This window comes from Oryctolagus cuniculus, chromosome X, assembly GCF_051225735.1.
Source record: "Oryctolagus cuniculus isolate XC-2025 breed Fujian yellow rabbit chromosome X, ASM5122573v1, whole genome shotgun sequence".
NCBI classification, from domain to species: domain Eukaryota; kingdom Metazoa; phylum Chordata; class Mammalia; order Lagomorpha; family Leporidae; genus Oryctolagus; species Oryctolagus cuniculus.
In genome coordinates, this window is record NC_142888.1 from 53,910,319 (window position 1) to 53,937,834 (window position 27,516).

The 27,516-nt window shown below is 48.4% G+C and overlaps 1 protein-coding gene across 2 annotated transcripts in view; it reads left to right on the top strand.

The window, feature by feature from the left end:
• The window catches only part of SLC16A2 (solute carrier family 16 member 2), a 147,815-nt gene extending 142,997 nt beyond the window's left edge, over nucleotides 1-4,818 (top strand). For both annotated transcript variants that reach the window (XM_089324852.1, XM_089324853.1), the window contains exon 7: nucleotides 2,211-4,818. In XM_089324852.1, the coding sequence (XP_089180978.1) occupies nucleotides 2,211-2,431 (221 nt within the window). In that variant the 3' untranslated portion in view covers nucleotides 2,432-4,818. The remainder of the gene's footprint in view (nucleotides 1-2,210) is intronic.
• Nucleotides 4,819-27,516: the final 22,698 nt, after the last annotated feature.

Here is a 27,516-nt window from a genome sequence, read left to right on the forward strand (position 1 = left end):
ACTAATGAAGAGAGAACTTCATTCCCCTCTTTTTTTTTAAGTTTATTTATTTATTTATTTATTTTTAAACTTTTATTTAATGAATATAAATTTCCAAAGTACAGAATATTGATTACAATGGCTTCCCCCCCATAACGTCCCTCCAACCCACAACCCTCCCCTTATCCACTCCCTCTCCCCTTCCATTCACATCAAGATTCATTTTCGATTCTCTTTATATACAGAAGATCAGTTTAGCATACATTAAGTAAGGATTTCAACAGTTTTCTCCCACACAGAAACATACAGTGAAAAATACTGTTTGAGTACTAGTTATAGCATTAAATCTCAAGGTACAGCACACTAAGGAAAGAGATCCTACATGAGGAGTAAGTGCACAGTGACTCCTGTTGTTGACTTAACAAATTGACACTCTTGTTTATGGCATCAGTAATCACCCTAGGCTCTTGTCATGAGCTGCCAAGGCTATGGAAGCCCCCTGAGTTCACTGACTCTGATCATTTTTAGACAAGGCCATGGTCAAAGTGGAAGTTCTCTCCTCCCTTCAGAGAAAGGTACCTCCTTCTTTGATGACCCATTCTTTCCACTGGGATCTCACTCACGGAGATCTTTCATTTAGGTTTTTTTCCCCCAGAGTGTCTTGGCTTTCCATGCCTGAAATACTCTCATGGGCATTTCAGCCGGATCCGCATGCCTTAAGGGCTGATTATGAGGCCAGAGTGCTATTATGACATTTGCCATTCTATGGGTCTGCTGTGTATCTCACTTCCCATGTTGGATCATTCTCTCCCTTTTTGATTCTATCAGCTAGTATTTGCAGACACTATTCTTGTTTATGTGATCCCTTTGGTTCTTAGTCCTATCATTACGATCAATTGTGAACAGAAATTGATCACTGGGACTAGTGAGATGGCATTGGTACATGCCACCTCGATGGGATTGAATTCGAATCCCCTGGTATGTTTCCCCTCTTATAGGATTTATGACAGACCCTGATTCATGAGTTACCCTCTCCTAGGCTAGTCAAATGGGCTAATTCAACAACTACTCCTTGAACATCATTTATGTGCAAGGTGTTGGGAGGGTACTCTGTAACAGGAGCAAAAGATTTTATATATATATATATAATTTATTTTATTTTTGAAAGGCAGAGTGACAGAGTGACCAGGGGGCGGGGGGCAGGGTGTGGAATCTTCATGCATTGGTTCACTCCCATAATGGCCACAATGGCTGGGGCTGGGCCAAGCCAAAGCGAGGAGCCAGGAACCCATCCAGGGCTCCCACGTGTGTGGCAGAGGCCCAAGTACTTGGGCCATTCTCCACTGCTTTCCCAGGTGCATTAGCTGGATTAGAAACAGGGAGCTGGATTAGAAGCAGAGCAGCTAGGACCCAAACCTGTGCTCCAATATGGGATGCCAGCATCACGGACAGCAGCTTAACCTGCTGCACCACCGCGCTGGCCCTGGCTAACGCTTTCACTCCAGCTGTTGTGCAATAGGAGGGGAGCCTCTACTCAGCACCTGATCCCAATTGTGCTCCAGAACCCTTCTCTCTTTCCATTTTGCTTACCTCCTGGGTATTGTTTCTGGGCTCATTCTCCCTATGAGGTCCCTCACATTGGTTTCTGGAGATGAGTAGGGGAGCCTTGTATCCTATGCCCAACATATCCATGGCATTGATAGCATGAAGGAACCCAGAGGGGCCAACCATGTCTGTAACTGGAAGGAAGATGTATGCATACAGCCACGTCCAAGGGCAAATGGCACTTCAGAGAGAGGGCAAATAGGATCTCAGCCGAACTGTTCCATAAGAACAGTCTGGGAGGTGGGGGTAGGGGCAGACACCGTAACTGTGCAGCAAGACAAGCCTTGGCCATCTCTGTGCAGTTCTTTTACCTCAGGTTCCCTCCTAATTCCATGCCAAGGAGAGTCTGGGAGTTAGCTGTAACTCAGTGAAAGTCACAAATAGAGAAACTTCAAGAGAAGCTTCATTAGCTTTTCCTAATGAGCATTCACCCCAAGGGCCCAAATGATCATTTCATCAGGGAGGAGCCACCTGCCCTTGAAGTTGAGAGAGCTCCTGAGTCAAAGCAGTGCAGGCTGAGATTCTCTGCACAGGTACCGCCGCAGCCCTTAAATAAGAGGCTGAGAGCACTTTTGGGTGGCAGGACAGAGCCAAGCTTGACATGTCTCTTCTTGATCGTGTTTCAGGCCTTCTCCGCAACTGTTTTGGGGACTACCATGTGGCCTTCTACTTTGCCGGCGTGCCCCCCATCATTGGAGCTGTCATCCTTTTCTTCGTCCCTCTGATGCATCAAAGGATGTTCAAGAAAGAGCAGAGGGATTCCAGCAAGGATAAGATGTTGGCTCCTGACCCAGATCCCAATGGGGAGCTGCTGCCAGGCTCCCCCACCCCTGAGGAACCAATCTAATGCCTCTTTCTTGCCATTGTGTGCCCCCCCAGCCCTTCCCCTCCATGCCACCTGCTCAGCCTTTACATTTTTGCCACCAGCACACTTGTTTCCATACCTGTGCACACAGCATTTCAGCCACCTGACCATTCCCTTGGAGCCAAAACTCCAGGTGTTCCAAACTCAGTAACCAAATTCTCCCCATGAATGCCTTCAAACTTGCCGGGGTCCTTCTCTTCCCAGGATCTGGGAAAGCTTAGGGTCGCCCCCTTGGCCTTTGGAACCTCTCCAAATACTTTCTATCCTCTGGGGTAGGAAGGGGGATGGGACCTCCCAGCCCGTTTATTTGTCACCCACCAAAACCAATTGCCAAAGGTGCTACTGTGTCCCCAGGAGCCTAGTGGGGGAAGCCCCAAGCCTCTGTTTGCTGAAGACTTCATTGCCATCCATCCTTGAGAGCCATTGTGCTGGGGAGTGGGGAGGTGGGGGGAGGCAGGGCATGGAGGGAAGGCAGAGAGGTAAAATAAGACAAAGCATCTTGTTTCGCCTGTCTCAGGACCACGGCTTCTCAAGAGCTGTATACAAGCAGTGTCCACGTGATATGGTCGCTTAACAGTCTGCTTCCCCCTTCCCTTCCTTGTTTTCTCTCCTGCCTCCTCTCCATTCTCTTCCCCCTTTATTTCTCTCTGTCACTATCATAGACACATAGGTGCTTTGAGAAAGGAGGGACCCAGAGCTTGGGCCAATCACTCTCGCCTTGGCCCAGTCCACCTCTAACACTAACATTAATTCCACTCATCTCAGGCTGAGCCACATCTCACTTTTTGGCTCTAGCTGATCTAAATCGCAGACTGGAAAAGTAAAATATCATATAGGGAGGGATCTTAAACACCGGAGTTCCTCGTTCCACTGACTGCTTTTTACAGGGTTCCCAGGCCAACACCTGAACCTAGCCCCCCCCACCCCCGCTCCCCATCCTTGTATCAACCTGTCAAAATGTGAAGAAGCTCCTTTCATCTCAGCAGGCAGAGGACTGATGACAGCCGGCTGGCATGGTGCAAAGAGGAGCAGTGGGCACTGAGTATTGACCTGGTGAAGGACCAACTCCATCTCTGTTTTCATGACAAGTCAATATTTCTACCTGGGCCAGGCCAGGAAAGGGAGTGCTTTAGGAAAAACCCCATTCCCAATCTGGATCCCAAAAAGGTACAGGCAGCAACTGCACATAGGGTTGGGCAATTTCTTTTAGGAAGAGGAAGCCATCCTAACCTTTACCACCCAATTGTGTCCCCCATCCTGGGCATCCTGGGCCACTCAACTTAGTGGGCATTAAAGGTGCCAGGAAAGGTAGACTCTGGGCCACCTTCATCCCTCTGAGGTAGGTGCCAGATGTTTCCCTAGGTCCAGGCTCCGGGCAAGTCTTACTGAAGAGCATTCCAAGTGCCCCTGGCTAGGGGCAGTGGGCACTGCCAGGCTGTTTTCAGCCAGCACAGCTCACCTCATTAGGAGCTCAGCCTCTCTCCTCATTCTGCCTCTTTGTGTCTCTCCCTCCCCCCCAGGCCTTTGTCTATTGTGTTCCTGTCAGCCAACCTTGCATCATCTTTTCGCCAGGCATTCCTGGCTGTCACTTGGAGCCAACTTGCCATCCCAAGCCAGGGTCATCCCAGGGCCAGGAGGATGAGGTTGCCCTGAGGGGCTCCAAAGGAGACAATGGCCCCCACCCATGAGTTTTTCCGTTACAAACAGGCAGCTGGGGCATAGTTGGCCTCTGATGGTTTCATTCAAGGCCAAAGTCCTGAGCCCCCTCCGCTGGTCCCAATCCAGCTCTTGTCAAGTTCCCAAAGGAAAACCCACTGGTTCTTGGCTCTGTGGGTAGGAAGGGGCCTAATTACTACCCTGTCAGCACAAACAGCAGTGGAGTAGGAGAGGCTGGGCCCAGGAGCCCTGGAACTCCCAGGAGAGACCACAGGAAATACTGGAGCAACAGTGCCCTTGCCTCCATTCCTGCTTGCCCTTCCCCCTACCGAATCAAGTGGAAGTTGCTTCTGCAGGGCCTCCTTTGTTGTTCAAGGCGTGTATAGCACTTAAGAATCAGGCTGCTACCCACTTCTCTCCAGATGAAGGAAAGATATTCACAGGTCCCGAATCTGCCCATTCAAGTGTCACATAACATGGCAGGGTGTCAATTTACTTCTTCCACACATGTGCACGTGCATGTGTGGGCTTGTGTGCTTTTGGAGAGAATGTTGGCTGGCAAAAGCAGCACAGTATTATTAATATTTAGAGTAGGATGCCGCCTCTTAGGCACCACAGTTAAATCTAGAAGAACGAACAAAATTTCAGAGCTTAAGACCTGAGACATTTAAATCCTCAAGGGGTTTGGAACAAAATAAACAAATCTAAAAATCTGGTTGTGGTATGTATGTTGCCTGCAAGGGTGAAATAGTCTTAATCTGGTGAACAGCAGGAAGTTTGGCATCGGAGCTGAAGTCACATTTCAAATCAAGCTTCTGCCAGAGTCTGTGTTCTCTGTGAAAGCCATACAAGGACTTTGAGTTGACTGAGTTTTTAAGGGAACTCTGAAGTAGAAAGGTAGTGACTTGACAAAATAAGAACACAATTACTGGCTGAGTTGGGAGTGCAGGCTCCGCCCAGGTCACCCCCTTGCCACAAATACAGCATGTTGGAAATTGGCAAAGACCTTAGCAGGAATGCAATTCAACCCCTTTCCCTCTCCCTTGCACTACTGTTGGGGAACCTGAAGAGACTAGTGTAGCTGGGTTACACAGCCTGAGAGCAACAAAGCTTAGAACTGAGACTGACAAAAGCAAGAGGCCTACAAAACTGACAAAGCTAGGAATGATCTTGGAGTCCCCCTTGTCCATATTCTGCATTGATTTGAAGTGGAGGAGAAGCTGAGACCTAGACATAAGGGACTACTGCAGATGAGGAAACTGCTCCTAAGAGGGAAAAATGACTTACCCACTTCACTGAACAATTCTATAAGTAGCCCATTTTCAAAAGGATTCCAGCAGTACCGGTTGTGAGCAAAGTCTTTTAGTATACCCCATCTCTTCACAATTACCCTCACCCCCTACTTTCATGCACCCTTGACCTTGGATACCTGGTTCCACCTACTGCCCCTTGCATCCCCACCAACCCAAGAGGTAGAAAAACACTCCATCTCTTGGCAGCCACACTGGGCAAGGCAGAGGCAGAGATGGGAGCAGTGTCTCTGTTCCGGGAGAGGGTGGTTTACCACCCAGTTCTTCGCTATTATCATTTCTTTCCTGACTCAGTGCACACCCCTTCAGGCTGCTGGGCTCCTCATCTCCTCCCACAGAGGCTAATTACTCTGTCCCACTGCCAGGCCCCAGGCTCTCCCACCCAGGGTCTACAGCCCCCTCAGTCCCACCCCCCAGCAGCCCCAAGGGCCTTGGATGTGTTTGATCACTCAGGATCATTAGATTTCAAAGCTGTGAAATCCCATAATTTTTATGAGCATACACACTCCTCCAGGGCCTTTTCATGTCTGAAAAGGCAGCCAGCAGCTCCCTGCCACTTCTGCACCGTAGCAGAGCCCGCCAGCTCACAGGGATTGTAAATCCCCAGCATCTGACAGCTGGGGCCTAGATAGGGTGGGTACTGGTCACAGGAGTCCTGGAAGAATCTTCTGAAATTCTCACATGCAGAGAGAGGGAGAGGAGGAGGAACCAGGACAGGGATCGGATACCCAACTCTTGCAGGCTGTGCTTCAAAGGCTGCCTTGCAGCGCTCTCTAGTGGCCGGTAGCCCCAGAGCGCAAGGCCTGATTTTCAAATCACTTCGGCAATATTCTCTAGGGGTCTGCAGTCAGGCACTCTGATAGAACCCAGTGACTTCAGGAACGAACGGAAGAGACTCAGAAAACACAGGAAGTATTTACTATCTTCTTTCCGAAATACCGTTTCCTCCTCCCGACCTTGGCGCTCAAACGCCGTCCTCTCGAGGCAGGAGTGACCACACTTCCCCACCCGGGGCACAGGCGACAAAGACCCTGCTCCGCCTCTGCTCCCCACCATTGGCCTCCGGAAGACCAGAGTAGCCCGGAAGAACTGCGCACCCCTGCGTTGGTTTCCTGCCGGGCCTGAGCTGGTTAAAATTAGCCCATTGCTAACAAGTGTCAGGGCCCGCGTACAAGGGGGGAAGGGGAGAGCCCATCTGTGTCAGCCGCTCTGCCCAGTAGGACCCCGGACTGGCGACACCTGTCGTGCACCGCGTGCCAGGCCTGCAGGCGCCTCCTAGCTCCCGGGCTCCTGGTAGCCGCCATGGCCCCACCGCGAGGATCCAAGCTGGAGGCAGGCAGGGACCACACCCCTTTCCCGCCACACCCAGCCTGTTCTGCCTCGTACGGGGTGCAGGGATCCGGGGCTGGGGCACCAATCGCGACCACTTCCCACTAGGCCTAGGAACGTCTGGAGTGGGACATGGGATTGAGGACCCAGGCTGGTGCTCCTGACGCTGTCGCTGAAACACGTGGCCAGAGGGCGCAGAGGTCGGAGGGAGCTCCAGGCACTTCCCTGTACGTGAGGGGTGGAGATCCGAGAGCTGTGCCTCAGAAACGTTTCTGCCACGCTACGCAGCAGGAACGCGGCTCGCCCCGACACTTAGACTTTCCGTGCAGGGCACAGGGTTGGAAGAAGGGCAGGCGGTCCAGGTTTGGGCCCTGCCAACTGTTGCCCAAGCAGGACAGACAGCAGCTGGCTGGGCTCGACACTCCGATACCACAGCTGCGACGGCCACGTTTGCTCTGGAGCCCTTGAAGTAATCCGGGCAAAGCCCGCCGAGAACACGCAGCAACCTGCCACCCTGTCTATCAGGTCCCATGGGCGGACCTGGCCGCTGCCCGAGAAGGGCCCACCGGTGTCCAGGTGGGAGGCCCGTGGGGACCACAGAGCCACGGGCGGGAGCAGCCTCAGAAAACAGCCCACCCCTGTGCAGCCGCCCTGTCTCCAAACTTGAGCCCTCTGCAATTGGCTCTTCATCCAACCCTCGTGCAACCATCCCACCGTTCAGGAAGTTCTGGTATCAGTATTGCAGTAGTGGCAGGGCCAGTCTGCACCTTGTCCAGGAGAGATGTGGCAGTTGTTTTTTTTTTTTTTTTTTTTTTTTTTTTTTTTTTTTTTGGCCAGGTTCTTCAGGAGCAGACAGCTCTCAGTGTTAACAGCTCGCCTTCTGGGGAACTACAGATTCTCGCTGCCAGGTTCAGCTTGTATGCTAGTCATTGTGACGCTGCCAGCAGCCCTGAAGACCACCTTGGTTCTTTGTCTCACATGGAAGAACTTCCACGTGGACAAGGCAGAGAGAAAAGCAGGATGTATTTAAGTCAGAGACCTCCTGCCCCAGTGGCTGGGAAGGGGGCTCCAAGAGAGGCAAAACCCAAAGGGGCTGGTAGTGGGGATTTTAAGCACAATTTGGGGAAAAAAAAAACTGACAATCACTTACAAGGCCAGGACAAAACCCATCAAAAGATCTGATTTGCAATCCTATTTGCCCTGTCCTGCTTGCTCCAGATAAAACAAAAGAGCCATCAAATGGGTGGGATAGGTAACTTCTTTCTATTCTCATGATAAAACTAGGAACTCAGAAGGGTGGGATGGGCACTTTTGGCTTGATGAAGACAACTTTTGGGGAGAAACATGCAGTGGGATTTGGCATCTTGATCTCGGTAGAGATAACCTTTTGGGGAAACAAGTATTTTGTACTCTCTTAGAGGGACTACCCTTTTCCGTGTTCTCCACCAGGACCAGCCTGAAGGCCTATTGACTACCTCATACTACAGCTTCTACTCGGTTACAGCCTCAGCTTCAGCTTCCCTGTGAGTGATGCATTCAGCCAGCAGAAAGCACACTCCAAGCTGCTGCTTCCCCAGGTCCGCGTCTCCACACTGCCTGACTTAAAGCAGGAAGTGCTCGCTGATTGGTTAAGCTGTATGCTAATAAGGTAGTATACATGAACCAATCAGGGAATGACATTGAAGTAGCCTATTTTAAACAGAAGTTCCCAGAGTGCTGAATCAGGTCTGCTGAGCAGATACAGCAACATCTGAATTACATTGTACGTGTTTCTCCCCTCTCCCCGGGCATCCCATCAGGGCTTCTGAAGGGTAACATCAGGTATGTTTTTTCTTTCCCTTTCTAGGGACTCCTGGAGTCCCTATCACCATTCTGCACAGACTTGTGGCCTTCGGTAGCTGGGCGAGGGGGGTGAAGGAGGGACCGTGGTGACCCCCTCCACCATCTTTCCAACCATACACACACAGACACACTCACATGCACCGTCTGCCAAGGTGGAGTCTTCTGGGGAGGGGGCGGCAGCATTGCAGAGCCCCCACCTTAGGGCCTTGCAAAGGGGCATCTGCCAGCTACCTGCCTCTTCTTAGCTACCCCCCCCCCCACACACACAGCCACTCCCTTCCTCTCCCAGTGCTATGCACCACAGTGGGCCTATCTGGACACAGGCCCCTTCACAAACCCTGCGTGGGCAAGTACAGCTCACGGATGCTCCCACATTCCTCATCACTCTTGACCCTCTGCAACCCTGGGAGGCAGCCATGCTTTTCCCATTTTACGGATGGCAGAATTGGGACCCAGAGGGGAACGGAAGGTCTTCAACCCCTTCTCCAAGGCCTTTCCACCTCACTTCACAGAAAGCAGGAAAGTGAACAGATCTCCCCCTGGCTCTGAGAAAGCCACTTGCTGCTCCTGGAGTCAGTAACAGGGACTCCAGGGGTCCCTGGAAAGGAAAGAAAAAGGCAGAGAAAAAACACACATGACGCAACTCTCCAGGAGCCCTGAGGGAGGGTAGACGGGGAAGCACATGCAATGTAACATTCAGATACTGTGGAGTTTGCCCAGTGGACCTGACTGAGCACGCACGCTGCACACTTCTGTGCAAAACAGGCCACTCCAATGACAGTTCTCTGATTGGTTCGTGTCTCATGTCTCATTAGTGTGCATTTTCAGTTCCCTGATCGGCTTGCGTAACATCCCCCCTTAGCACATACTTTCCTTTACCTGATTGGTTGTTATTTCTGCTTTCTGATTCATTGTTGTTATGGCATCTTGATTGGTTGCTATTTTGCCCTCCACTCATTGGTTAAATCTGTGCTCACTTCTCAGAAAGGGGCCAATCAGAAAGAGCCACTTTGTCTATAAAAGAACCAGCACTTGCAAGCTTCTCTGGCAACTCCAGCTTGGATTCCCCTTCTTCATGGCTGTGGTGGGAGGTAGTTTGCTTTCAATAAATCTTGCTTTGCTTCCTTGTCACTGTGTGGAAATTCTCCTTTGCCATGAGACAAAATCCTGCAGTAATTCTTTATATCCGCAAGGGAACTTGGGGCTACCTAGCAATCCTCATCCCTCCGTAGCACGAGTTTCTGGTGGAGTCTAACTTCCTAGACCCAGTAAGTCCTAGCCTAATCCTTTCCCTCTACATGAGTAATTTCCACATCCAAGTCCAGTCAGTCCTTGCTTATCACCTGTCAACTACAACAGCTGGGCCCCAAGAGCTGGGATGGGCAGGTATCAGGGAAAGTCAACTTCCACACAAAGCTAGTTCCAGGTGAGGAGTCTGGATTCACTGGCTGTGACTAGTAAACTCCAGAAGCACTTTAACATTATGTTGATAAAGTACAGGAGCATTTTTTGTTTTATTTGAGAGGCAGAGTTACCGATGGAGAGAAAGGGAGAGACAGAGGCAGAAGTCCCCCCTCTGCTGGTTCACTCCCCAAATGGCCACAATGGCCAGAGCTGAGCCGATCCGAAGCCAGGAGCTTCCTCCGGGTCTCCCCACAGGTGCAGGGGCCGAAGGTCTTGGGCCATCTTCTACTGCTTTCGAGGCCACAGCAGAGACCAAGATCGGAGGTGGAGCAGCCGGGACTCAACCAGTGCCCATATGAGGTGGTGGCACTGCAGGTGGCGGCTTCACCTGCTGTGCCACAGTGCTGGCCCACATACAGGAGCTTTCAATTAAACTTACCTTCACTAACTTTTTCTATCCCACTGAGTTCTTCATAGTCCCGATGAACAGTTCAGGGTTGTCCTACCAGGAGGCAACCAAAGCCCCAACGAAGACCAGAGTTCAAATGGGAGCGAGCTCCCGGCCCCCTGACTTTCAAGCTGCATTCTGAGACTCTTTGGAGAATTCACAGAAAGGGGCCTCGAGCTCCACTAAATATGTGAGAGGACGGCACACTTCTGCGTTTGGGTCTCTCTCCCTTCCCGCAATCAGAATAACGGTTTTCAAGTTAGGAAAGAGGATGCTGGGGCTGGAGTTGTGGCACAGTAGGTTACGATGTTGTTTGTGGTCAGAGCGCAGGTTCGAGTCTTGGCTGCTCCACTTCTTATCCAGCTCTCTGTTCATGTGCCTGAGAAAGCAGCCGAAGATCCCAAAGTGCTTGGGAGCCTCCTATTGACGTGGAAAATCTGGATGGAGTTCTTGGCTCCTGGCTTTGGCCTGACTCAGCCCCAGCCATTGTGGCCATTTGGGAAGTGAACCAGCAGATAGAATCTCTCCGAGTGCCTTGGGATTTCTTTTTGTCTCCTATATCCCAGATGACTGCAGAAGAAGCCAGCAGCCCAGAACATCGCTGAAAAAAAAAATCGTGCTCTCTGTAGCCAAAGAAGCAGGAAAGGGGCAGCCTAGCCAGACAGAACATTGTTACTCGATAAGCGCTCTATTCCAGTCAAACACACTGGAAAGAACTGTGGTCCCAGCTCCCACCCCAGCCAGCAGAGGGAAGGGTCCAGATGTCCACCGTCATCCTGCTCCAACAAAGCTGCCCTCCTCCCTGTCACCAGGATGGCCTCACACGGGCCATGTAGGGAGCCCAGAGGCTCATCCCAGCCAGCAACAGGCATCCTGCCCCCAGCAGCAGCTCCGGTGTCATGGGAGGCCCAGGCAGGTGCTTTTACACCCACTTCCACCCAGCAGTAATGAGGAGCTCTTCAACACCAACGGAGACCCCGTGGGGAACCTGCACCTCCACCTTCACACCTTGACGTGGCGCTAAGTGAGACAATGCATCCCTTCTCCCCCTGCCATGCTGTTGGAAGAGGCCTGCTGGGGACGGCAAAGGGTTAAGCTGCTGCCTACGATGCCAGCATCCCATATTGGATGAGTCCTGCTGCTCCTCTCTCAATCCAGCTCCCACTAATGCATGTGAGAAAGGAGCAGATGATGGTCCAAGTCCTTGGGCCTCCGCCCTCCATGAGGGAGACGCAGATGGAGCTTCTGACTCCTAGCTTTGGGTTGGCTCAGACCTGGCTGCTGTGGCTATTGGAGGCATGAACCAGTGGATGCAAGATCTTTCTGTCTCTGTCTCTACTTCTTTCTCCCTCTCTGTCACTCTGCCTTTCACATGAATAAATAAATAAATTTTAAAAAATATGTATGTATTTATGTGAAATGCAGAGAGAGAGAGAGAGAGAGAGAGTTCTTCCATTCTCTGGTTCACTCCCCAAATGGCCACAACAGCCAGGGCTGGGCCCGGCAAAGGTCAGGAGCCAGGAGCTTCTTCTGGGTCTCCCACGTGGGTGCAGGGGCCCAAGGACTTGGTCTATTTTCCACTACTTTCCCAGCAGCATTAGCAGGGAGCTGGATAGTAAGTAGAGGAGCCGGGACTCAAACCGGTGCCCATATGGGATGTCGGCACTGCAGGTGGAGGCTTAACCTTCTGTGCTGCAGCACCAGCCACACAAATTAATGTTTAAAAAATCAGTAAAAGTTACTGAATTTTAATAGCATTAATAGAAAAATAAAAAGAAGGGACCGGCTAAGGGACCCAAGTGCATTATGGTGCATTGGGTTAAGCTGACACTTTTTTTTTTTTAAAACATGCACCCACTTTGCCTGTCCTTGCTCCGAGAGTTAAAGACCACAGCTTCTATCCTTTTTTTTTTTTTTTTTTTTGACAGGTAGAGTTACAGACAGAGAGAGAGAGAGAGAGAGAGAGAGAAAGGTCTTCCTTCCGTTGGTTCACTCCCCAAATGGCTGCTATGACCGGTGCTGTGCTGACCCAAAGCCAGAAGCCAGGAGCTTCTTTCTGGTCTCCTATGTGGAGACCAAGCACTTGGGCCATCCTCCACTGCCTTCCTGGGCCACAGCAGAGAGCTGGACTGGAAGAGGAGCAATCGGGACTAGAACCCAGCACCCATATGAGATGCAGGTGCCCCAGGCGGAGGATTACCCAAGTGAGCCACGGCGCCAGCCCCATAAGCTGACACTTTGGACTCTCACCTCCCATATGAGCTTCCAGTCCAGGTCCTTACTAATGAGCCTGGGAAGCAGTGGAAGATGGCCCAAGTTCTTAGGCCACTGCACCCCTGTGGAAGACCTGGTAGAGGTTCCTGGCTCCAGGCTTCAGCCTGGCATAGCCCCAGCCACTGTGGCCTTTTGGGGAGTGAACCAGCAGATAGAAGGCCTCTCTGTCTCTCTTTCTGTCTCTCCCTCTCTCTCTGTAACTCTGCCTTTCAAATAAATAAATAGGGGTTGGCTCTGTGGTGCAGCGGGTTAACGCCCTGGCCTGAGCCGCCAGTTTGAGACCCAGCTGCTCCACTTCTGATCCAGCTCTCTGCTATGGCCTGGGAAAGCAGTAGAAGATGGTCCCAGTCCTTGGGCCCCTGCACCCCGTGGGAGACCTGGAAGAAGCTCCTGGCTCCTGGCTTCAGATCGGTGCAGCTCCAGCCATTGCAGCCATCTGGGGAGTGAACCCGCGGATGGGAGACCTCTTTCTCTGCCTCTTCTTCTCTCTCTGTGTAAGCTGACTTTCAAATAAATAAATAAATCTTTAAAAAAAATAAAGAAATCTTAAAAAAAGTTAAATATGAAAAATCATGTGATGATATCAATTGATGCAGAAAAAGCACTTGACCAAATCTGACAACTATTCATGATTTTTTTTAAACCTTTCAGCAAGTGAGGAATGGATTTCATTCTTCAACTTCATAAAGAACATCTTTAACATCCGATAGCTAACAGCAAATTGGATGGGGAGGTATTTTATACTCTAGATTGGGAATAAGGCAACAATGCTGAATCTTGCTGCTCTTATTTAACTGGAAATTTTAGCTACTGGAAGTAACCAAAATGTCCTGCACTGGGTGAAAGATTAAAACAATTATAATACATCCATACCATGAACTACTACTCAGCAATGAAAAGGAACAAACATGCAACAAGTTAACTAGATCTCAAGGGCATTATGCTGAATACTGTGTGATTCCACTTATGTAACATTCTCAGAATGGTGAAATTATAGAAATGAGGAGGGGCCAGTCTGTGGCGTAGCAGTTAAAGCTGCCGCCTGCAGTGCCAGCATCCCATGTTGGCGCTGGTTCAAGTCTCAGCTGCTCCACTTCCGATCCAGCTCTCTGCTATGGCGTGGGAAAGCAGTCCTTGGGCCACTGTACCCACATGGGAGACCCAGAGGAAGCTCCTGGCTCCTGGTCAGATGGGCACATCTCCAGCCGTTGCAGACAATTTGGGAGTGAACCAGCAGATCGAAGATCTCTCTCTCTCTGCCTCTCCTTCTTTCTGTGTGTAATTCTGACTTTCAAATAAATAAATAAATCTTAAAAAAAAAAGTGATTGCCAGAGGTTGGTGGGGGGGAGTAGGCATGAGGGTGAGTATAAATGGGGAGCAATAGAGAGACTCTTGGGGGTGATAGAATAGTTCTGTCTTGATAGCTGTGGTGTTTACCTGCATCAATATGTGCATAAAACTATACACATACATTGTACCAATGTCAGTTTCCTGGTTATGATATTGCACTACAGTTACATGAAATATAGCATTTGGGGGAAACTGTGTGAAAGGCATATAGTGCCTATCTGTACTATCCTTTAGATTTTCTATGAATTTATCATTATTCCCAAGTTTAAAAATAAAAACCTGGAAAAAAATTAGCCCAAATCTTGTGTTTTATTGACAGAGAAACTGAGACTCCATAAGGTTAGGTGGCTGACCCAGTGTTAACCATCTATGAGGGCAGCCCTGAGACCTTGCAACATTTACTACTGTTCCAAGATCTTACCTTCTTTTTGGGGGGTTCTCACAACTCAATAACTTTCGCTAGTGAGCTTCCCAAGGTCAACTTGTTCTCTTTTCCATCACATTCCGTTACACCAAAGTTCTTCCAGCTGTTCTTTGTGGCTAGATTTCCCTCGAGAGTCCATCCTGCTTACTGGACTTGGCCCCTCTAGATGGCTTCATCATTTTTTAGTAGTCATGTACTTAATTATAGATGAAGACACTTCAAAAATGTTTGGGGAAGAGGCAGGTGTTATGGTGCAGCAGGTTAAGTGGCTGCTTGGGACATTTGCATCTCATATTGGAATGCCTGGTTTGAGTCCTAGCAACTTAACTTCCAATCCAGCTTTCTGCTAATATATGCTGGGAGGCAGCAAATTGATGGCTTGGGCTGCTGCCACCCATGTGGGAGACCCAGATGGAGTTCTGGGCCCCTAGATTCAATCTGGCCTAGCCCTGGCTGTTGCAGGCATTTGCGGCATGAATCATCAGATGGAAGATTTCTCTCTCCCTCTCTGTCTCTGTCTCTGTCTCTCCTTCTTTCTGTAATTGTGTGTGTGTGCACGGTCTTTTTTTTTTTTTTTTTTTTTTTTTTTTTTTTTTTTTTCCAGCCATGACCTCTGAAAGCTGAAGCCTTGAACTATCCTGGGCATGTTGAGGAAAGTTAACAAGTCTTTGTGCAATGGATAGGGTAACATGAGAAGGACTTCCCTCTGGATGAATTAATTGCCTTAGTGTTTTTTTTGTTTTGTTTTGTTTTTGTTTGTTTGTTTGTTTGTGGGCTGTCTCTGACCTGGGGTAGATTCAGCAACTTTAAAGAGCAAAGGAAAAATCCCAGCTCAGCTTAGACCCAGGGCTGCTGATTACAAACAGAAGGCTGCTGGATACAGTGTCTAAAAGGTTGCTAAAGGATATCTCAAATTAGAGGAAGGAAAATAGGAAAGATTTTAGGTAAGATTCTGGGAGTCTCTGGGTTCTGACAAGAGCTTTCCTTGCACCCAACACCTACACATTTCACATTTTTTCTTCTCAGTCTTTCCCAGCTGTATCAAAGATCTCTTTTTGGTATCAAAGTTTATATGGAATCTTTGTAGAGTCTAAACATGCATATTTTAAAAGAGCTGTCATAAGATGTTTCTGTTGTCAATTTTCTTATTTCAGGAAATTTTTGCAGTTGTTTGGAGGATTTTCTTGTTTGTTTTGTACTTAGTATTTTTAATTATCTGCCTACCCAGTCCCTGTGGTAGCTTCTCAACAGTGGCTAGATGCTGGGGAAAAAAGATTGCCATAGCAACAAATGGTCAGCCATTGATTTGTTGCTTCACAGGCAATTAGGTGGCATCTTAGTGTACCTAGTAAAACAAGGCCGTGTTCCCTGGGTTTTGTTTTTTTTCCCTCTTGTCTCACAATGGACACATGTGATTCCAGAGCAATCTCTTGTGCTTCCCTGCCTGTGGCCTTCACACAAACCTAGTAGACTTCCTTGGGCATGCAAAGAACATTGGCCAGACGTATTCATCTTTATTGAAACTGGTATCCCAAATCCCACACTCAATCTTAGCATGTCTCAAAATCAGGGGCACAGGCCGGTGCTGTGGCATAGAATGTTAAGTCTTTGCCTGCAGCATTGGCATCCCATATGGGCACCTGTTCAAGTCCCAGCTGCTCTACTTCCAATCTGGCTCCCTGCTAATGTGCCTGGGACAGCAATGGAGGATGGCCCAAGTGCTTGAGCCTCTGCACCCGTATGTGGGAGACCCGGAAGAAGTTCCTGACTCCTGGCTTCCGCCTGGCCCAGCCCTGACCATTGCGGCCCATTTTGGGGAGTGAACCAGCAGATAGAAGATTTCTCTCTCTCTGTATCTCTGCCTTTCAAATAAATAAGTAAATAAATCTTAAAAAAAAAAAAATCACAGGCACAAGAGATTGATGTTGTTGCACAAAGGGCTAAGCTGCCCCCTGCAACACTGGCATCCTATATTGGAGTGCCAGTTCAAGTTCTGGCTGCTCTGCTTCCCATGCAGCTCCCTGCTAATGTACCTGGGTAGATAATGGTCTAAGTACTTGGGCTCCTACCACCCAGATGGCAGACCAGGATGGAGTTCCAAGCTCCTGACTTTAGCCTGGCCCAGCCCAGGCTGTTGCAGCCATATGGGGAGTGCAAGTAGACGATCTTTTTTCTCTGCCTTTCCTTCTCTCTCTGTTACATTGCCTTTCAAATAAATAAAGTAAATCTTTTAAAAAATCAGATGCACAGACCTCACCTTCATTGGTGGTTGGCCCAGCTACCTCCTCACATGCTGGGCAGTACCAATTTCCTACCTAATTAATAATATCTCAGTAGAATGTCTCTACCATTAAAGTGCTAGGAAATTTATATATATGATCTCTAGGTCTCCCAACAAATTACAAATCATTATCCCCACTTTGCAGAAATGGAAAGGTCTTATCTAGAACCATACAGCTTGTACAAGGCATATGAATATAAATCTGAATATCTCTTTAAAAATATTTATTTATTTGAAAGAGTTACAGAGGGGCTGGCATTGTGGTACAGCAGGTTAACACCCTGCATCTCATATGGGTGCCGGTTCTAGTCTCGGCTGCTCCACTTCCGGTTCAGCTCTCTGCTATGGCCTGGGAAAGCAGTAGAGGATGGCCCAGAGGATGGCCCTTGGGCTCCTGTGCCTGCATGGGATACCCAGAGGAAGCTCCTGGTTCCTAGCTTCAGATTGACGTAGCTCCAGCTGTTGTGGCCAATTGGGGAGTGAACCAGGGAATGGAAGACCTCTCTCTCTCTCTCTCTCTCTGCCTCTCCTCTCTCTCTGTAACTCTGACTTTCAAATAAATAAATAAATCTTTAAAAAAAAAAAAAAAGAAAGAGTTACAGAGGAGAGGCACAGGTACATATATATAGAGAGATCTTCTATCTGTGAGTTCACTCCCCAAATGGCTGCAATAGCCAGGGCTAGGCCAGGCTGAAGCCAGGAACCTGATGCTTCATCCAGGTCTCTCATGTGGGTGCTGGGCCCCAAGGACTTGGGTCATCTTCTGCTGCTTTCCCAGGCACATTAGCAGAGTGCTAGATTGGAAGTGGAGTAGTTGGAACCCGAACCGGTGCCCATGTGGGATGCCAGCTCTGCAGGCAGCAGCTTATCCCACCACATCACAATGCCGTCCCTCTGAGTAACTCTTAAATTTTTTTTTTCCTTTCACTACACCTTTAGGTCCATATTTCACCTTGCTATAGACCATTTGCTCAATAGGATTAGTATTGCTCACTACTGTGAAGGCCCTGAACCCTTCGATTGCCTCTGTTTTTTTTTCCCTGTTGTTTTTAACGTTTATTTTTTTTTTTTTATCAGCTTGGAAGGCAGAGGTAGAGAGAGAGAGAGATCTTCCGTCTACTATTTCACTCCCCAAATGCCTGCAACAGCTAGGCTGAGGCCAGGAGCCTGGAATTCCACCCAGTTCTCTCACGTGGCTGCCAGGGGCCCGCCCAAGCACTTAGGCTATCATCTGCTGCCCGCTAGGATGCACTAACAGGAAGCTGGATTGGAAATGGAGTAACCAGGACTCCAGCAGGTATTCTGATATGAGATGCAGTTGTTAAAAGTAGTGGCTTGGGGCTGGCATTGCAGCATAATGGGTAAACTTGCCACCTGCAATGCTGGCATTTTATAAGGGTAACAGTTCGTGTCCTGGCTGCTTCATTTCTGATCCAGCTCCCTGCTAATGTGCCTGGGAAAGCAGCGGAAGATGGTCTAAGTACTTGGGCCCCTACTATCCATATGGGAGACCTGAAGAAGCTCCTGGCTCCTGGCTCCTGGTTATGCCATGGCCCAGCCCTGGCTATGGCAACCATTTGGAGGATGAACTGGTGGATGGAGGATATCTCTCTCTCTCTCTCTGTAACTCTTTCAAATTAATAAATAAATCTTTTTTTAAAAAAGCAGTCACTTAACCCACTGTACACTCATCCCTAGGATTGCCTCTTTTTAAAAGATTAATTGATTTATTTGAAGTCAGAGTTACAGAGAGAGAAAAAGAGACAGGGAGATCTTCCATCTGCTGCTTCACTCCCCAAATGGCTACAACAGCCAGGACTGGGCCAGGCCAAAACCAGGAGCCAGGAGTTTTATCCAGGTTTCCTACCTGGGTGGCAGGGGCCCAAACACTTAGGCCATCTTCTGCTGCTTTTCCCAGGTCATTAGCAATGAGCTGGATCAGAAGTGGAGCAGCTGGGATGCAAACCAGTGACCATATGGGATGCTGGCGTCCCAAGCAGCATTTTTATCTGCTATGCCACAATGCCAGCCCCTAGAATTGCCTCTTAAAGTTACTATGGTCTGTAATCAAATATGTGATTGGGGCCGCTGCTGTGGCGCAGTGGGTTAATGCCCTGGCCTGAAGCGCCAGCATCCCATATCGGCGCCGGTTCAAGACCCGGCTGCTCCACTTCCAATCCAGCTGTCTGCTATGGCCTGGGAAAGCAGTAGAAGATGGCCCAAGTCCTGGAGCCCCTGAACCTGCATGGGATACCTGGAAGAAGCTCCTGGCTTCTGGCTTTGGATCAGTGCACTCCAGCTGTTGCAGCCAATTGGGGAGTGAACCAGCAGATGGAAGACCTCTCTCTCTCTCTCTCTGCCTCTCCTCTCTCTGTGTAACTCTGACTTTCAAATAAATAAATAAATCTAAAAAAAAAAAAAGCTCTGAGAACAGAAGCTAGCACTTAAAAAAATATATGTGATTGTAGAGCCCTTTAGCATGGCAACTCAGGAGGCAGGTTCATAGCTAGTAGTTCTTTCCACACCCATTGAACTAGACTCTTTTCCCACAACTGTTGCTTAGCCTGAGAAGCCACCTCTGGTAATGAGTCAGGCTCCATGGGCAGCCCCCTGCAGCTCTGAAAATCCCTGGAATTTGCTGAGGTTCCAAGGAAGGGTGGCTACGAAGTTACCATCACCCCACCCCAACAGGTTATGGCACAGAGATGAGGTAGGACTACAAGACACTTACCTAGAGGAACAATGTTTGCCACCATAGCAAGCAGAAAAGGAGCCAGTTTCCACGATGGTTCCCCTGACTCCTATGCTGTAGCCTGTAACTGCCTTTCCTTTGGCTGCCCTTGTACTTTTGCTTCTGTGTCTGAAACCCAGATGAACTAAGAATCCAGACACCAAGCTTGGGGTCCCTATCCCCATAGCTAGGTTAGGATTTGATATCCCCTCAATAACTGGAAGCATTCAATCCAGAGTCCTCCGTTTTTTAGCAATAAATTCTCTCAGGATGATCTCAAACATAGACCTGTTGAATACAGGCAACTGGACTGGTTGGTTGTCAATCCTAAAATCCCAAGGTGAATTAGCTACTCTATAAAGTACGTTAAATTAACTGGATTCACATGAGTTTGTTGAATTTAGGTTACTCATCAGTAAAATCACTAACAAGAAACCAAAAGAGGCTTCCAACAGGATTTGTGTAAACGGCTAGTTCTTAAAGACAAACAAACAAACAAAAACAAACAACAAAAAAACTCACTTGGGCCTTTGGTTCATTATTTGGGCAATCCTGCCCCCTACAGGTTCTAGAGAAGAAAAAACTGCAACACAGGCCCAGTTCATCAATGAGAAGCTTGTTTTATTTTACTTGCGGTGTTGGGTCCTATTATCTGAGAATGTCCTCAGTGATGGCAGGAAAAGGTCATTCAAGTCAGATTAGACTAAAATAACACAAATAGCCGCACTGCTGTTTACATGAATTCCACAAACCAAGTTTCTTAGGAAAGCAAGGAAACCTGGAAAGAGAAGTCAGAAGCTTACAGCCCTGCAGAGCCATCTCCAGGGTCACCCAACTTCCTTGCACTTCCACATGGGGAAAGAAAGGACAGGTAAACGCCAGTCCTCTGCCGCTGCATGCAACACAGCCAGACTCCGATCTGTTTTCTAGCCCTGATTTTCCCACTTAGTAGTTAATTCAGTCAGAGCATTTCGGTCTCATGTTTCAGACTCCAACTGTTTCTCGTCTCAGAATAAAATCTTAGAGGCCAGCATTGTGTTTCAGCAGGTTAAACTACTGCTTGTAATGCTAGCATTCCATATGGGTGCCAGTTCAAATCCCACATGCTCTGCCTCCGATCCGGCTTCCTGCTAATGTGCTTGAGAAAGCAGCAGAAGATGGCCTCAAGTGTCTGGGCTCCTGCCACCCATGTGGGAGACTGAGGTGGTGTTTCTGGCTTCTGGTTTTGGCTTGGCCAAGCCCTGGCTGTTACAGTGATTTGGAAAATGAACCAGTGGATGGAAGATCTCTCTCTCTCTCTCTCTCTCTGCCTTTCTTTTTTTTTTTTTTTTTTTTTTTTTTTTTTTTTTTTTTTTTTACAGGCAGAGTGGACAGTGAGAGAGAGAGACAGAGAGAAAGGTCTTCCTTTTGCCGTTGGTTCACCCTCCAATGGCCGCCGCGGCCGGCGCGCTGCGGCCGGCGCACCGCGCTGATCCGATGGCAGGAGCCAGGAGCCAGGTGCTTTTCCTGGTCTCCCATGGGGTGCAGGGCCCAAGTACCTGGGCCATCCTCCACTGCACTCCCTGGCCACAGCAGAGGGCTGGCCTGGAAGAGGGGCAACCGGGACAGAATCCGGCGCCCCGACCGGGACTAGAACCCGGTGTGCCGGCGCCGCTAGGCGGAGGATTAGCCTAGTGAGCCGCGGCGCCGGCCTTCTCTCTGCCTTTCAAGTAAATAAATCTTAAAATAGAAGGAATAAAATCTTCCCTTCCTTGGGCTATAAAACCCTCATGAGGGACCAACATTAGGGTGCAGTGGCTTGCATCACTGGCATCCCATACTGGAGTGTAGTTTCAGGTCCTGGCTGCTCCACTTCCGATCCAGCTCCCTGCTAACATGCCTGGGAAAGCAGCAGATGATGACCCAAGTGCTTTGGTTCCTACACCCACATGGGAGGGCCAGATGGAGCTCTGGGCTCCTGGCTTCAGCCTGACCCAGTCCTGGCTGTTGTGGCCATTTGGGGAGTGAATCAGCAGATGAAAGATTCTCTCTCTCTTGCTCTGCTTTTCAAATTCATTCATTAACTCCTTATGAACTGGCCCCTGCCTTCTCTCCTTTTGCATCTACCCCCATACCCCCATTGCCCCTTTCTGTCTTCCAAATACAGAACCGAGCTCATTTCCTGGGGCTGGAATGTTCTGCTTCCTTCTGTTCATTCAGGTCTGTTTGTGTAACCTCCTCAGAAAAATCTTCTTCAAACACCCTACTTCATCTCAAGTCACAACTCCATCCCCCCATTTTATTTCCTTCCTCATATTTGACCACTATCTGACTTTTTATTTACAAATATATTGTTATCTGTCTCTTCCTGTTAGAATGTAACCTCCATGGAGGCAGGGATCTTTGTCTTGTTGGCCAGAGAGTCCCCTGCACTTTGGAACATAGGCTCCTAGAAATATTTTTTGATTGATCGATAATGGCAGTGGGATCTGGGGCATGCCACTTACCCTCTAATTCTATTTCACTTACAAAACGCAAATACACATTTCCTCCCAGCCCCCAAATTGTTAGGCGTATCAAACAGGAAGTAAATGGTGAAAAGGCCTGGTGGCTAATAAACATTGCAGGATGTGAGCTGCTCATGAATCTATCATCTTCTCTCCATCTCCCTCTCCCTGTCAGGGCCACACAGGTAGCCCACATAAACCTTTCAGTGGGATCAAAGTGTGTGCAGGGCAGGGGCGTGGGTGATAGGAGAGGATGGCTGCTCTAAATCATAGTATGCTTTCTTGTGGCTCCCTCAGCACTCACTTGAAAAGATTGTGGGAAGGTAGTTGAGTCATCCACAAAGGTATCAGTCAGGAATCTATCCCATTGAAGTATCTAGTTTGGTTTACAAGCTGGCATTTTTATACAGGCACTAAGGCTTTTAAGCCAGATCAAGTTAATATATGCTGGGCAGTTAACTTCTAAAGTATTCAGGATCAAACATATCAATAGTATAAGTTGAAGGGAACACCTTGGGTGTAGATTAAAGAAGAAGGGCTTCTCCAACTTTATCATTTTTTCCCAGGTGGTTTTGACCTCAGTGTTAAAAAAAGAAAGAAAGAAAGAAAGAAAGAAAGAAAGAAAGAAAGAAAGAAAGAAAGAAAGAAAGAAAGAAAGAAAGAGAGAGTTCAATCAGTGCTCATGGCTGTATAAGGGCTCCTAAATAGCATGTATACTAAAATGAAGTTTGCAATGTTTTTCTGCTTAACAAATTACACGTATTTTCTTATTTAAATACAAGGTCTTTGGGTGGCATTTTGGGAGTAAACCAGCAGATGGAAGCATGCTCACTCACTTTCTCTCTCTCTCTCTCTGCCTTTCAATTGAATAAATCTAGGGGCATGGCAGGTTAAGCTACCACCTGTGATGCTAGTATCCCATACAAACACAAGTTCAAGTCTTCGCTGTTCTACTTCCAATCCAGCTCTCTGCTAATGCACCTAGGAAAGCAGTGGAGGGTGCCCAAGTGTCTGGGTCCCTGCCACCCATGTGGGAGACCCGGATACAGTTCCTGGCTTCAGCCTGGCCCAGCCCTGGTTGCTTTGGCCATTTGAGGAGTGAACTACTAGTGGAAGATCCCTCCCTTTCTGTAACTCCACCTTTCAAATAAATAAATAAATCTTAAAAAAAAAAATAAAAAAAATACAAGTGGTTGGGAGTGGGCATTGTGGCATAGCAGGTTAAATCACAACTTACGACGCCCACATTCCATTTTGGAGTGCCTGCTGGAGTTCCAGTTACTCTGCTTCCCCTCTAGCTTCCTGCTTATGCACCCTTGAGGCAGTAGATGATGGCTCAAGCACTTGGGCCCTGCCACTAACATGGGAGACCCAGATGGACTTTCTGGCTCCTTGCTTCAGCTTGGTCCAACCCTGGCTGTTGCGAGCATCTGGGGAGTGAACCAATGAATGGAAGATTTCTCCCTCTGTTTGCCTTTCAAGTAGATGAAAAATAAACATTAAAAAATAAATATGAGGAGGCCAGTGCTATGATGTGGGCTAAGCCTCTGCCTGCAGTGCTGGCATCCCATGTGGGCACTGGTTCATTTCCTGGCTGCTCCTCTTCCAATCCAGCTCTCTGCTATGGCCTGGGAAAGCAGTAGAAGTTGGCCCAAGTGCTTGGGCCCCTGCACCCGTGTGGGAGACCTGGAAGAAGCTGCTGGCTCCTGGCTTCATATCGGCCCAGCTCTGGTCATTGTGGCCATCTGGGGAGTGAACCAGCAGATGGAAGACCTTTCTCTCTGTCTCTCCCTCTGTCTGTAACTCTACCGCTCAAATAAATAAATAAAATTTTTTAAAAAATAAGTATGAGGGATCATCATAAAATTCATGTAAAATGTACAGTATAAAAAACTGGGCACATGAATTTCAATTTTTTTTGCACTGAAATACTTTTAATCCATTTTTTTCCATGAACTGTTGGAAGTATTCTTGTATGTAGGTGCTACTGGTTGTCAGAGGTGGAGAAAAGGGATTAATTCAGATACTAGAGAAGACAGCTTCGTTACTAGGGGAAAGTCACTTTTATACCAGCGATAGGGCAGAACTGGATTTGGCTGCTGAATTGGTTTCTCCTTTTTAGGAACAACCCTGGATTTTCATGCTCATAAGGCCTCAGACACTATTCCATTCTTTTCCTTTTCCCAGGAAAGGGCGGGACCAGGACAAAATAGAATGAATGAACTTTTGTCCTTAATTTATAGGGGTTTCACCCAAGATTCCAGAGTGACAAAGCTGGGCAGTACATTCCTCCCTCTTCCCACAAACAAGCAGTCAAATTCACATGCTGGAAATAGGTTGGAGTTACCCACCCTAGAAACCCATATCCATTCTCTGCGACTCAACTGGTTTTCAGATTGTTAAATAAAAAGGCCGCAAAAACTGTTACATTTCATTCACCTAGAAGATACAAACAAAGCCAAGCCAAATGAATCAGCTTTTTCCAAACCCTTCACTCCAAAGGCTCTTTCTTCATAGGACTGTTAATATTTCACTCCATGTTGCCAAACAAAACAAAAAACTGTCAGCAATGCTATCAGAGAGACTTGGTGTTGGGAAATACTTGCGTTCATTGGGGCTGAAGTCTGATCTAGTAGCCTTTCTTCTCATGCAGTCAACTTTCTCCTTGCAGCCCAGGAAATTTACTTAAACATATATATTATCATTATTTAACGACTAAGTGAAGACAGATTGTAAATTCAGGTTAGCAAATTCTACCAAACACCAGGAATATTCAAACACAGCCATTTCAGATGAACTGCTTTGGAATTAAGTTTTGCTAATTCTTCATTTCAAGCTTTGGCAGGAAACATATCCTTTGTTTAAAATGTTTATTTAAGAGGGGCTGGCATTGTGGCGTGATGGGTATAGCTGCCAGAGGCATGCGGTGCCAGCATCCCACATGGGCGCCAGTTGGAGTCCTGGCTGCTCCTCTTCCGATCCAGCTCCCTGCTAATGCACCTGGGAAAGCATCTGAGGATAGCCCAGGTACTTGGGCTCCTGCACTCACGTGGGAGACCCAAAAGAAGCTCCTGGCTCCTGGCTTTGGCCTGGTCCAGCTCCAGCTGTTGTGGTCATTTGGGGAGTGATCCAATGGATGGAAGATGTCTCTATCTTGGTCTCTCTCTGTGACTCTGCCTTTTTCTTTTTTAAAGATTTATTTGTTTATTTGAAAGTCAGAGTTACACAGAGAAAAGAGAGAGAGAGAGAGAGAGAGAGAGAGAGAGAGAGGTCTTCCATCTGCTGGTTCACTCCCCAGATGGCCACAATGGCCAGAGCTGCGTCGATCCAAAACCAGAAGCCAGGAGCTTCTTCCAGGTCTCCCACGTGGGTGCAGGGGCCCAAGGACTTGGGCCATCTTCCACTGCTTTCCCAGGCCATAGAAGAGAGCTGGATGGGAAGTGGAGCAGCGGGACTAGAACCAGTGCCCATGTGGGATGCCAACACTTCAGGCCAGGGCTTTAACCCGCTGCGTCACAGTGCCAACCGGCCCCTGTGACTCTGCCTTTCAAATGAAAATAAATCTTTTAAAAAATGTTTATTTGAGAGACACATAAAGAAACAGAGCTCCCATTGCTAGTTCACTTCCCAAATGACGGCAATGTGGCCAGCTGGTGGCCCAAGCTAGTTGGTACTCAACTTGAGTCTTCCATATGGGTGACAGGAACCCAACTATTTGAGTCATCATTGCTTTTTCCCAGGGTTTGCATTAGCAGGAGGTTGGAGTCAGGAGACAGAGGAATGCATTGAACTCAGGAACTCTGATGTAGGACATGGGCATCGTAACTGGCATTTTTTTTTTTTAAAGAAGATCAAGAGAGTTATCTTCCATCTGCTGGCTCACTCTCCAGATGGCTGCAATGGCCAGAGCTGAGCCAATCTGAAGCCAGGAGCTTCTTCCTGGTCTCCCAAGCACTTGGGCCATCTTCCTCTGCTTCCCCAGGTGCATTAGGGTGCCGGATTGGAAGAGGAGCAGCCGGGATACGAACTGGCGCCCATTTGGCAGACAGAAGGTTAACCCTGTAGGAGCTCTAAAGCTCTAAGAGTTATGAGGTATCTGGAGACAGATAATTGTAGGATAAGGAGACGAGCATTTGGCCTATCAATTAAGACACCAATTGGGATATCCACCATCTCATATCAAAATGTTGCTCTACATTGCAGTTTTCTGCTAATGTGCACCCTGGGAACAAATGCCAGGAAGCAGTGATGACACCACCCACAAGGGAGACCCAAATTGAATTCCTGGTTGCTGGTTTCACTCTGGCCCAACCCCAGCTGTTGTGGGCATTTAGGGAGTGAACCAGCAGATGGGAAACCTTGTATTTCAAATAAAGTGTAAAATAGTTATTATATTAAGTACATGTCTTAGGGTCTTGGCTAGGGCTTTACACATTTTGTGGAGAGGTGAGGTGGGTGTTCAGCCCAGCAATTAAGAGGCCAATTAAGACACCCATGCCCCACACTGGAGTGCCTAGGTTCAATATCTGGCCCTAGCTCCTGACTCCACCTTCCTGCCAATGCAGACCCTGTGAGGCAGTGGTGATAGTTCAAGTAGTTGGGTCCCTGATACCCACCTGGGAGACCTGGATTGAGTTCCCTTGTAGGGGGGGCACCAACCGAAAAGGAAACAAAGTTGCTAAGCCTTCACTTGACAAGGCCTCTAAGCCTTTGCTCGAGTTTGCCGCACTTCCGCATCTCAGTGACTCAGCGGTTCCAACAATCCAAGATGGCCCCCGGGGGAGGTAATTAGACTGACAGGAGACTTCCGTACTCGTGGACAGTATGTGTCCTTGGCTGTGATAGGCCCTTGAGGGTGTGCCCAGCTCGTGTCCTGCCTTACCTTTCAGCTGGCTGGCTCAGTCCCCTTGTGCCCTGGACAGCCCCCTTTCTGTGTCTATAAAAGCTCTTCCCCTCCCAATAAAGTCGAGAACCCGGCTGTGCCCTGGGCGTTGACTGATCTCCCGGCTCTGGTGTGGTTCCTTTGCCGCTGACACTCATCCCGCTCGGCCCCTGGGCTCCCCAGGCTGGCCCTGAGGAGCTCTATCGGACCTGCTGCCCTGGGAGGAGCAGCATTCTCTGTTCCCAGCGTCAGCCTGGCACACTCCCAGCCATAGTGGACATTTGCTTCTCAAATAAAAGTTCATGGAAAATGGAATTAAAAGATGCTTATTTTGGTGCAAGAAAATTGAAATCCACACGAGTATTTCTCTTTTTTTAGAAATATTTACTTACTTGAAAGGTAGAGTTAGAGAGAGAGGGAGAGACAGAGAGGGGTCTTCAATCCACTGGTTCACTCCCCAAATGGTCACAACGGCTGGAGCTTTGCTGATCTGAAGCCAGGAGCCAGGAGCTTCTTCTTGGTCTCCTATGCAGGCACAGGGGCCCAAACTCTTGGGCCATCTTCTTCTTTTTTGATTTATTTTATTTATTTGAAAGAGTTACAGAGAGGTACGGCACCGCGGCTCAATAGGCTAATCCTCCACCTAGCG